This window comes from Schistocerca americana, chromosome 8 (genome assembly GCF_021461395.2).
Source record: "Schistocerca americana isolate TAMUIC-IGC-003095 chromosome 8, iqSchAmer2.1, whole genome shotgun sequence".
NCBI lineage: Eukaryota > Metazoa > Arthropoda > Insecta > Orthoptera > Acrididae > Schistocerca > Schistocerca americana.
Window position 1 is genome coordinate 124,608,051 of NC_060126.1, and position 13,197 is coordinate 124,621,247.

The 13,197-nt window shown below is 38.8% G+C and overlaps 1 protein-coding gene across 1 annotated transcript in view; it reads right to left on the reverse strand.

Annotated features, from left to right (window-relative positions):
- The window catches only part of LOC124545263 (microprocessor complex subunit DGCR8), a 239,163-nt gene that overhangs the window by 106,805 nt on the left and 119,161 nt on the right, over nucleotides 1–13,197 (reverse strand). Inside the window, exon 6 of the mRNA XM_047124142.1 lies at nucleotides 8,160–8,298. Coding sequence (XP_046980098.1) covers nucleotides 8,160–8,298 — 139 coding nt within the window. The remainder of the gene's footprint in view (nucleotides 1–8,159; nucleotides 8,299–13,197) is intronic.

A 13,197-nucleotide genomic window follows, 5' to 3' on the forward strand; every position in this document is an offset into this window, starting at 1 on the left:
ATTAGGACATGTGTACCTTTCCCATGCGTATCTACCAATTGCGAAGCACTGGCAGGTTTGCTAGTCATTCTAAAAACTGATATAAACATTACTGATGTTCTGCAATTACATTTATTCTATATTTTGTTAAGAATGAGCTTTCAGCTCCTTAGGCCATCACCAGACAATTTAGACTAGAGAGAGTGAAGTCAGTTCACAACAAAATATAAAATAAATATTACTGTGGAATGTTAACACTGTGTATTTCAATTTTTAATAAGCCTATGTTCCTCCAAGTACTGACAGAATATTACATTAAAAAACAATAATAAAAAGGAACAAATGCAGCACTGGATGACAATGAAATGCTGAAACATAAAGAATCTAAAATGTAATACTATAAAATTTATGCCCTCTTGAAGAAAAAAAAATGAAACTTAAAAAAACCTAACTGATTACACCAACAGATAGTTTAGAATGCTATTACAGACACTAAATACTCTGCAAATCACTGTGAAATACATGGTGGAGGGTATTAAGCATTATATCACACATATCTTGTGTGGGAAGAACGACTGTTAAACACCTCTGTGCTCACTGTAATTAGTCCAATCTTGTCATCTTGGTCTCTGTGAGTGTGATACACAGGGGTTGAAAAAAATCTTACATTCTTCACTTAATACTAGATATTTGGCATGCATCTTGAAGTGTCTCCCAATTGAGGTTTATGGCATTTCTGTGACATTCTCCTGCGAATCAAACTAAACTGTGACCATTTGTTTCACCCTTCTTTGTATATGTTCAGTACCCCTTTAGTCCCACACACTTATGCAGTATTCTGAGAATGGTTACCCAAGTGCCTTGTAAGCAGTATCCTTTGTAGGCTGAATGTATTTTCCCAGTATCCTAGAAACTGAAGTCTACACTTGCTTTACCTATGTTCGAGCCATAAAAATTGTTACACCCAGATATCTGTACGAGTTGAGTGATTCCAACTGTAACTCATCGATATTGTTTTCATAAGATATGATTACACTGATTTTTAACCCTCAAGCAGTTGCGCCATTTTTCATAACGCAAGTGGGCATGTGGCATACTTTGTACACATGTAAATAGTAGCTGTCTTTATGTTACTAAGGTAAGCATATATGAGCAAAATCACAGTTTAATCAAACAATAATAAAATAAACTTACATTATATGAGCTAAATCACTGTTTAATTAAACAATAATAATATAAACTTTCATTATATAACTCTGTTGCTGCACGGACGTGTTGCCCCACTCGAAGCATTAAACAGCGCAGTTGCAGCAGAACCCTGCCAACCACTTACTTGGCTCACAAATTTTTTCTCACCTATCTCACTGTTTACTTTATACCACTGCTTTTCACTTGCACACATGAAATACAACTTATCACTATGTTAGTTGAAGCAATATTGAAGGAATTATAGAACAACAACGGAATAGTAAAAAACAATGTTTTTTGTGAGTGGTGCATTTTATACAAAGGCATGCCTGCTCAAAGCTTAAAGATAAGAAGGTGGTATGGAAAGTGTATACCCTCAGACTTCACAAAGAATGAAGTAATCCCAATTCCAAGCAAGGCACCTTCTGACAGATGCAAACATTACCCAACCATTAGTTTGAGACTTCATGGTCACAAAATACTGACATGCATTATTTGCAGAAGAACTGAAAAACTGGTAGAAGCTGACCTCAGAAAAGATCATTGTGGATTCTAGAGAAATTTAGGAACACAAGAGGCGATATTGACCTACCGACTTACCTTCGCAGACAGAATTATGAAAGGTAAACCTATGTTTATTAGCATTTGCAGATTTGAAGAATACTTTTGACAATGTTGACTGAGATACACTTTCTGCAATTTTGAAAGAAGCTGGGGTAAAATACAGGGAGTGAACTGTTAACTGCAACTTCTACAGAAAACAGACTAGAATAATATGAGCCAAGGGCATGAAAGGGAAGCAGTAGACGAGAGGGGAGTGAGACAGCAGTTGTAGCCTCTCTTTGATCCTATTCAGTCTTTATACTGTACAAGCAGGATAGGAAATGATGATGAAATTTGGAGAGAGAATTAAAGTTCAGGGAGACAAAATAGAAACTCTGAGGTTTGCTGATGAAATTTTAATTGTTACAGATGGCAAGGGACCTAGGTAATCAGTTGAAGGGAATGGATGATATCTTGGACAGACACTACTACATGAACATCTGTAGTGCCTCAAAAATTTTGGTGTAAATTCTAGGAACACTCAGGCTTCAACCATCTCAAACACCCAATATTTTAGGTATGAATGTGGGAGAGTGAGATCGTTTCTACCGATCCATCTGTTTCTATGTACAGATCGGAAGTTTGTTATTAGAAGACTGTAAGAACAGCGAGACACTGACGACAACAAGTGTTTGCTGCCAGCGCCACAGAAGACGTGATGAAAACTCAAGGAATAATTATGTAGTATTCTTTGGTGTGTTAGTGTCTGTGCTGATTGTAAAAAAAAGACTAATGAACAACTGAATATAGATTTCTATGCACATTCACTTGAGACTAGAGACTTCTATTTTTTTTTTTTTTTTTTTTTTTATTTTTTTTTTTTTTTTTTTTTTTTTTCAAGTCTTAGCTCTGCATGAGGCAGGATGCATGTGATGTCCATAAATTATTGGAGTGTTACCATGATATTGAACTTGTGTTTTATCGAGTCTGATGTTTAAAGACAACAGCTGGCTTGTCAGAGCTTACTTACTAATGTGAAAAAGAATAAATGTTGCTTTGTGTTGAGAGATGAAAATATACCAATAATGAACTGAAAGTGTTCCACGAGAACACAAATTATTTCCAGAATAGAGAAGTGGTTTAATAAATTCCTGTAATCCGCTATAGTCTTTGGAGAAGCAGCTTTTGGGAGATCGATGTAGCTGATTACCCAGTGAAGACAATTGGTTGCACACAATATGTAAAAGTCAACTGTGAGAGACGTATGAGTCTTGCACCTCAGTACCACACTGTCTCGTGTTGTCTGAAAAATGTTGGACATCAACAAAGTAAAACAAGGATAATGGAATGTAGTCAGATTAAATATGTGGATGATGAGGCAATTAGATTAGGAAAAGAGACACTACAAGTTTTACTATTTGAGCAGCAACTGACGGTGGCCAAGGTAGAGAGGATATAAAATGCGGTCTGGCAATAGTGAGAAAAATATTTCTGAGAAAGATGAATTTGTTACCTTTGAATAAATATTCAAGTGTCTGAAGGTCCTTTCTGAAGGTATCTCTCTGGAATTTAGTCTTGTGCGGAAGTGTAGCGTGTATGATACACAGTTCAGACAAAAAAAAAGTGTATAAGTTTTTTAAATATAGTGGTACAGAGGAACACTGATGGCTGGATGGGTAGATCGAATAACTAATGAGAAGGTACTGAATCAAATGTGAGAGATAAAAACTTATTTGACTCAATATGACTACAAGAATGGACTGGTTCATAGGATGCATCCTAAACATGAGGGAATGACCAATTCAGTAAAGGAAGGAAATGTGGGGGTTGTGAGAGAATAAGGTTTGACAACAACACATTTCTTCAAATGGAAAGGAACTCATGAAGGATGTGACATCACACATGACAAAGAAGATTGTTGCCTTCTGAAGATCTCTAACTTGCCACTGGGGAGAGTAAAACTACAAATTCCTTGCTTGTATGGGCTTCTGACAGTACATAAGGAAGGAATGCTGCTACACCCAGTAGTAAAGATCATCAGCTTAACAACGTATGGACTGGCCAAATATCTGACAGAATTATTGAAGACTGTAACAGGACTCTGTCCACTATGTGAAGAACTCACATGAGGCTGTGAAATTGCTGAAAGCCACTGGACTCAATAAAGATGACCCACTGGTGAGTTTTGATGTAACAGTATTATTCACACCTGCCTCCATAGTTGAACGGCTAGTGACACTGCCTTTGGTGCAGAAGGACCTGGGTCCAATTCCTAGTACCTCCTTAGATTTTTTTTTTGAGATAGGGAGATCTGTAATGCGGTCCACTCAGCCTCACAAGTCTAAATGAGGAGCTATATTTCAACAAAGAAGCATCAGCAGCATCATTAGGATTCATCTAGTGGCAATAAAGGCTGAAGGGAACAGTTACACGCTGATCATATGTCCCTCGATCAGATCATAGTTCGCTCCTCATACTGTCCTCTAGACAACAGTTGGCCAATGGACACAGGGCTAAGGCTAATCCCTGAGTGGTATTTACATTTATTATTATTCACCTATGTGTGTGAAAGATTCATTGGCATTACTGGAACAGCATTTTGAGCGACAGACATTGAAACTTTTCCAAGGTGCTTCACTACCACTGACTTTCAGCGTAGTGGGCATTTTTACAGGCAAGTGGATGACGTAGCTATGGGGCCTCTGCTAGCACCAAGAATAGCCACTCTATGTATGGAATATTTTGAGGAAACTTTTAGAGACTGAACACCTCAAACTGAAACACTTCTACAAATATGGGGATCACACCTCTGTCGTTTGGCCATGGGGCAGGAGAGCTATCAACATATTTCTTGGATACATCAATGTCATACAGAAGAACATGAAGTTCACCATGGCAGTGACATCCGGGTATGAAAAAAGTAAGAAAGCATATTAGGTCTCTCTGCATACAGGAATCATACCCATTTATCTGTAATTGCATTGACTTAGTCACCTCCACCCGGCCCAACACAGTAAAGTTCTGAGGAGTCTTGTTCACAGGGCTCAGGCCATCAGTAATCAGGAAAACCTGTCTATTGAAGGATAACCTGTATATTGAAATGAAAGTCTTGAGGGAAGTCTTCCAGAAGAATGGCTGCAGTGACACACAAATTAAGAAGACAATGCATACAACATGCTGCTTTGATGTAACACAGGAAGAGGAAAAGTGATTGGCATTTGAAACCATCAACAGTAAAGATCACAAAGATCTTAAAGAACTATGATGATGAAACAATCTTCTGATCATCACAGAAGATTAAAGATATAGCTGGCTCAGTCGTCAACGTTGTTGGACTGCACTTGTCTGGTGTATATAGCATTCAGTGAGAGTGTGGGCTGTAGTAGATTGTATGGGCACAACACTGCATTCAAGAGTGCTTCTTCCAGCATGCAAGGTACATCTGCCTGGGCTAGAAAGACAAATAAGCAGTTGCTAAATACAGCTTAGAGAAAAAGACATATTTTGTTTTTGAATAGACTGAGGCCAGTGGATTTTGGGACCACATAATAAAGGAAGTCATCAAAATTGGGACTAACGATTACCTGTAAACATAGATGATGGCAAACAACTATGTTCAGCTTGGGCTCTTCTACTGGCCACAATATGCTGTGAGCCACAATATGCTGTGAGCACTCACAGTGAAGAGACATCTGAGGTGGAATCTGGTGGACCAAATTCCTGTTCAAGTGTGGCCTCATTCCTGTTTTCACTCATCCAGGGGCTAGGAGAAGGAGCAACCTGCTGTGCTGCAATGCTATATGACAACCTAGATTGTATCTCGTCACTTCACCAGAAGACGATGGGAGTGACAATTACCGAAATGTCACACCATTTCAATGAAATCACTCTCCTTGAAACCTGAGAGCTTCATACCAATTTTTACTCACTGAGAAAAACAACAAGATCTTAAGAATAAGGACATTCATACATTTGTATTAGAATGTTGAATGGGAATGTGGATACAAATCAAACTATGTTGACATTAAAGCAGAAGAATACATGACCATTCTGTAACATCACTATGAAAGCCTAAATTCACACACTTCTGTGAACTTTTCTTTTCCAACAAGTATATATAAAGAAAAAAATTAAACTGTAGTGCACCTATCTACACTAGAATTAAATGAAGACTTCTTGTCTACAGTAACCCTGCAAGTAGCAACAATTTTTGCATTTACTCAAAATAGTCTAATAAAAAACATTAAAAAAGTTATCAATTAAGCCAAAAAAATGCACAACCAACAATTAATAATAAATGTAGATAATATATTCAAAGCACTGCAGAAAAACCTGAACCAGACAACTGGCAAAATGTCAGTTATGAAGGGGCTCTTATTACTACAGCCACGATCTTTAATAATTATTTCATAAATACTGAGGACAAACCTTCACATTTAGTTGTTACTGTGGTAGCTGTTTGGTTTTCAAATTTGCTGCAGCAACAAAAGCCAATGCTTTCACTATTTAAATAAGACGGAAAAAATCTTAAACAACAATAGGCATTTCTATGCACTGTGAAGCATCTCGAAAATGCTTGATAAAGTAGTAAAACTGCAAGTAGCAAAATTCCTTGTGAGCAATTAATCACTGAGTAAGCTGAAGTTTGGCTTTAGGAAAAGAAAGAGAGCTGTATATGCCTTCATTAATTAAATCTATTGAACACTTACACCAGAATAAAGCAGTGACAGTAATGTTGTTGAACTTTGCAAACACATCAGATCTAGTTGTTAATGGTTAAGTAGATTCTTTACTTCAATTGCCTTGTGACCCCCCCCCCCCCCCCCCCCCCACTCCACCACCCCTCCTTTCCTTACTCCATCCTGTTAGTGCACAAGTGTGTATACAATAATGAATCTATATGAACCTTACAATACATCAGCCAGTTTAACAATGACCTTGAGCTACCTATAACAACCGTGAAGATTTTATTCAACTATAGGTTACATTATTGATTTCACTCAGATCCTAAATGGCCTTGTAGCTTTGGGTGACTGATACTTCAGTCCCCCAAAGAGATATAAACTATCGATCCACTAACAGAAAAAAGTCGACAGGGAAAAGTTGGAAGGTCCCAACCTTTTAAAAAACTACCACTAACAATAAATGGCAGCTTACCTGTCACAGAGGAATTAGTTGGCAATTATGGTGAAAAATAATGCTGATATCAATTGCTGATGTAATCACCTTTGCACATTGCTGTAAAGTCGCGAATCTGGAAAGATGGCAATCAGTCGGCAACACACCTCACCATCGTGTGCATCATGTATATCGCTGGCATCCTACAATACACAAAACTGTTCTTGATGTGGAGACTAATTGCAATACAAATGTGGATGCGGCGAAAGTTATTAACGCTCTGCATGGGCCTGTTGTTTTTCATGGTCGCCAAGTGGACTTTGCAGTGATAAACATTTCAAAAGTAGTGGGCCCAGCATGGCTTACTGTAGCTATTGTTCGCATTGATTCTGCTCTATGATCTCTAGTGACGAGTTTGGAGAATTTTTGTGTAGTGCAAAATTAACATTACTTGGTCTACCATAATAATGTGCAACCTACTTTTTGAAGCCCCCTCCTATTAACAGCTAAGTATATGCCACTCAGACACAAGTCAGGTCATTAAGAATATCTATAAAAATGATTAAATTTACACAAGCAGCCATATCCTACTCCTTTCTTGAAAAAAAAAAAAAAACAACATCTAAATAAATATCTGATCACAGACTACAAGCAGAAAACCGCAAAACATACATAAAATAATAATACAATAAATGAAATAATTAAAAAGAAGTTCCAATTATACATTATTATTATGCCTTATCAATAACAAATACTCTGAATTATACCAACATCTGGTCATCATTCACAATGAAGAAGAGGCTCTGAGGGACGAACATGTGCACAAAATGAACAAGACCTTCTTTTAGCTACAGCTAAAGGTCATTAGGAACTTTCTCGTTGCTAGTGATGTTCAGTATGATGAAAGAAGAGGGCTTCATGGAGTATCAAGAGAGAAAGGTGAATGGGACACGATCTCATGGAAGGCTCTACAAGGAAATTTGAGGAAGTAAAATGATAACACTCAACAGAAGAAAATTGCAGGTATACTACAAGGACAAAAATAAATCTTAAACAAGGTTTAAAACCAGCTGAAGAGCAGGAAGAAGAAGAAAAAGAAGAAGAAGAGAAAAGAATAATGACAAACAAAAATAATTAAAAAAACATGGATAAAGATGAAACTTAATAGTAAAGACCAAAAAAATCTTTAAGTACTGAAAAATGTGAGAACAACATAGTCAAAAATAAATTAATTCTTTACATCTCAAAGAGAGAGAGAGAGAGAGAGAGAGAGAGAGAGAGAGAGAGAGAGAGAGAGAGAGAATTAACATAATATTCAATCAAGTACTTACTTAAATCTGAGAACTTTAACAACTTTAAACTGGAAAAGCTTCTCACAATATTCTCTGACTTGTATAGGGCTTAATGACTGTTTCTCCTTGTTCTCTTGAAGGGTTTCAATGGAGGCATTTGGAAATCCAGAATTGTTTTCTGTAAACCATAAGATTCTCTTTATTACACAGACTACAATGTCACATCCAACTGATGCTTAAATGAAATTACAAAATAAAACATTCTTGGAGAACTAATTAATATAATTTTCTGTTTTGATCACACTTTTTATTTTATAAAATTGGTGGCTCAGTGGCTAAGCTTCACACTAAGGATCAAAAAATCTGAGGTTTCCATTACGAGGCATTAGTGTGTTGAACCTTTCATGTTAAAGTTCAAATATAACATCTAAGAAAATATTAGTATTAGGCTTATAGTCATTCCATATAAATAAAAATCTATAAAACTAAGAGAATGTACTATGCACTCGCGTGACACTGGAATGACATGGCATTAAATAAGACATAACATAACTTTTTTTTCTCCTTCCATTGTAAAAGTTAAGTTCAGCAGATGAAATGCTAGTCATACTTCTAAAATACTACACTGATCACTTTGGAGTGCGCTGGATGGCGTAGAACTGGTACCAAGCAGTGATGTGATGCTCCACTGCTGACAAAAGTCATGGCAGTGAAGTGTTGTACGCAATCAGCACAATAAGATGAGTTTATGTGGAAGTGTTTCAGAATAGCAGAAATGTAATGGAGATAAAGTAAAACAGTAGAAGGTCATCAGAATGGCCCACCTAACAACATATCAGGTAAATGGTACCAGGTCAGCATGCTGCAAGTTCCTAGGCATAGGTGGACACTCCAAGTCCACAAGTGGGTGCAGCAAAGTACGTCATCCATAGCTGTGGCTCAGCTGACTTGGGTCTCATGTTTCCAGGTCTTGCACCAGTAAATCACAACAGACTATGATAATTTCATTACATTTATGTCAGTCCTTCCAATAGTGGTCACGTGTATTGTAAGTCTAACAGTGGTCGTACCCTAGACATCAAGATGTCCAAAGGGTTCAGTACTTTGAATCAACACTATCTTATCAGAGAGAGATCAATATCATTATCTTTTGAGCATTTTAATGGCTATATTTAAGTGCTATGAGAGGGCCCAGTCCTCAATATTCAGCATACTCTATGAAAAACCTAGCCCGTGGCATCAGCACTTACCATATTGACAGCTGACAGGATCGGCCATGAGGCAGTGAATGACAACACTGTGCCGAGTCCTGACTGCCGATGCAGGTTTCTGGCAGATGTTCCAAACAATCTACTTTCCTGGCTAACTGTGAAGTGGAAATGAGTGGGCAAGGAAGGCTGTTACAGAAAGAAACTACTGTGTTTGGAAGTGCCATGAAAACCCCATAAATGAAGTTGCACTATTTTTTGGAGTGTCAGTGTAGACTGTCCCTTGTGCCTTTAAGAAATGGTGTAGCACATGCAGCCACATAAGAGGGCAGACATGTAGCCAGCAGGGATCAAAGATTCCTTGACAATGGTAATCAGTTTCAAATCCAAAAGGAATTTCCACTCTCAGTGAACGCAGATCCATCACAAATAGATGCTGAATAGTGTGTGTGTGTGTGTGTGTGTGTGTGTGTGTGTGTTTGGAGCTTATGGGCACTCAATGCTGAGGTTTATCAGTGCCGCTAACATGGTGAAGAGAACTGCATCCAATGGACATTTGGAGTGATGCACCTCGCAAAAGGCCCCTGATAACAGTGGCACATCTTCAGTGGGTGAAACAGCACAGAAACTGAAGGGTAGCTGACAGCTGCATTGTGGACCACCAAGTCAAGATTTTACCTCATGAGTATTCTGTAGACGCTCTCAAGAGGACAAGAACTGTGTTCACATGGTTGCACACACAGGTTCCTGGTTTCATTAACAGTCAAACACCATATTAAATGTCAACTAGTCCGCTAAATTACCTGATTTTAACAGTGTGTGAAACATAACAACCAATAATGCGACAATTTTATACCTCTACAGGATCTGATCATCAATGAGTTACATCAGCTGTCAATGGCATATATGACATAACTTGTGAATTCTTCCTCCTTGCCAAACAGACGCTAGAGGCAGTGTTATATATTATTAAAGTAATGCGTCCTGGGGATGACTTATTTTTTCTGGTTTTCTTATGTTGCCAGATTATTTTTTATATCTTTTATTTACAATTATTTATTTTGTAAAATATGAATTATTGATCATAATGATGACTTAATTGCAACAATATATATCAACAGTGTTACAATATTAAAACTGACATGGATGCTGGACAATGGAATTGCTGTCATATTTTCTTAATGTGTAACACTAAAGGTATGTATATGTACACCATAGTTTGGGGCCAACGTACACAACACACTGGAGGACAGGTAAGCATCTTCCAACATGGTCCACTGTACTTGCCCTATGGCTCAAACAATATTTTTAGAAAGTTGACAAAGTACCAGTTTAATCGGAAATGCTGCTCTATCTTGTCATGAACAATGATTTCCATTTCTTCTAGAGAATTTGAAGAGTGGCTTTTTAGTTCCTGAGGCAAAAATTTTAAACTTTTTCCATATATGGACAGTCTTTCGTTCAGATGATCACAAAGGGCATTTTTGGCATGTTCATGTACATGCTCTCTAAATCCAGATATTGAAGTTTCTGCCTGCTTCTCAAACATGAAATCTTAAACATAAATTTTGCTAGGGGTGTGTGTGTGTGTGTGTGTGTGTGTGTGTGTGTGTGTGTGTGTGTGTGTGTGTTTCTCTAATTCATCAAAGGATAACTCCAAGAACCAGCAAATTTTCAATCTTTTGCATGTGCCTATCAACGACTCAATGCTTCTGCTTTTCAGTGAGTAATCTCCTATAATCCTAAAATATTTACATTCTGTAAGAACTTTCTTGCAACAAAAAGAAAAAAACTCTTAGTATATAAAAGAAACACAAAATGTGAGAGGGGGAAAAATGCTGCTTTCTACCACTAGATGACAACTGTTGATCCCTTAACCTACACTGTTCCAGTGCTGCTCCATGGGGTATTGGTGGTGGTGGGTGCCTATCAGCTCACTCGTGGACACATGCACCTAGTACAGGCTACCCACCAGGTAGCCCAATTACACACTTTCTGCACATTATTTAACCACTTGGCCATGTCTGCTCATTTCCATGGGGACAGGACAGTATGCTTGTGTAGTTTATAGCACTGCTGCCTGGCTGCCCGTGTCTCAGTTGTTTGAACATCCCTACCCACCGCTGTCATCAGATGTTTGTTTGCTTGTGGGCAGGCACTCAAGTTGGAGCCATCTGCCATATACAGTTACTTATTTTCTAGTAGTACTGTTGGTACTGCTACTTCCATGATTAAAACTGGTACAGTTCTCATTTTTTACACTCATTAGGGTCCTCATTTCCTTGCGGAGCCGATACATTATGTGATCAAAAGTTTCCAGACACCCCCAAAAACACATGTTTTTCACATTAGGTACATTGTGCTGCCACCTACTATATATCAGCAACCTCAGTAGTCATTAGACATCGTGAGAGGGCAGAATGGGGTGCTCCACAGAACTCATGGACTTTGAATGTGGTCAGGTGATTGAGTGTCAATTGTGTCGTAGGTCTGTACGCGAGATTTACACATTTCTAAACATCCCTAGGTCCACTTGTTCCTGATGTGATAGTGAAGTGGAAATGTGAAGCGACACATACAGCACCAAACTGTACAGGCTTATCTCATCTCTTGACTGACAGGCCGCTGATAGTTGAAGAGGGTCATAGTGTGTAATAGGCAAACATCTATCCAGACCATCACATACGAATTCCAAACTGCATCAGGATCCACTGCAAGTACCATAGTAGTTAGGGAGGAGGTGAGAAAACTTGGATTTCATGGTCGAGCGGCTGCTCATAAGCCACACATCATGTCGGTAAATGCCAAACGACACCTCACTTGGTGTAAGAAGTGCGATTGAACAGTGGAAAAATGTTGTGTGGAGTGACAAATCACGGTACACAATGTGGCGATCCGATGGCAGGGTGAGGGTATGGCAAATGCCCGGTGAACGTCATCTGCCAGCATGTGTAGTGCCAACAGTAAAATTTCGAGATGGTGGTGTTATGGTGTGGCCATGTTTTTCATGGAGGGGGTTTGAACTCTTCATTGTTTTGCGTGGCACTATCACAGCACAGGCCTACACTGATGTGTTTACATGACAGTAACATCCCTGTAATGGACTGGCCTCACAGAGTCCTGACCTGAATCCTATAGAACACCTTTGGGATGTTTTGGAACATTGACTTCGCACCAGGCCTCACCAATTGACATCAATACCTCTCCTCAGTGCAGCACTCCATGAAGAATGGGCTGCCATTTCCCAAGAAACCTTCCAGCATCTGACTGAATGTATGCCTGCGAGGAGTGGAAGCTGTCATCAAGGCTAAGGGTAGGTCAACACCATACTGAATTCCAGCATTACCAATGGCGGGCACCATGAACTTTTAAGTCATTTTCAGCCAGGTGTCCTGATACTTTTGATCACATAGTGTACATCTAAATTACTGAAGGTTGTTTCCACTACAGCACCCACCTTAAAACCATCCCAGTTGGCAACCATTGTCCGTTGGAATCATTGGGCATAGGGCATCACATCAGCAGCATGTCCACATTGGCAACTAATTCCATGGTTCACTCTAACTTTTAATAACTTACATTTCTGTAGTCACTTGCACTAACATGGCAGTTACTCATGAAGATTGTTTTCTTCAGTGGTTACTGACCTCTGTAGCCTTCTCTCCAACTACATAAAATGTAATGTTGAAGTACAGGGCTGGCAGCATGCTCACATGGTGTTGAAAGCTTCATGAGATCCACTTGACTTTCCTGGATACTGGGGTTGCAGTGCATCATCAAAGATGTGCCACATCAGCTGGTTCCTCACTGCTACTTTGTGATCCAGCATCCTCGATGCCTGACTACCTGCTGCATCTTTGCAGAGTGCA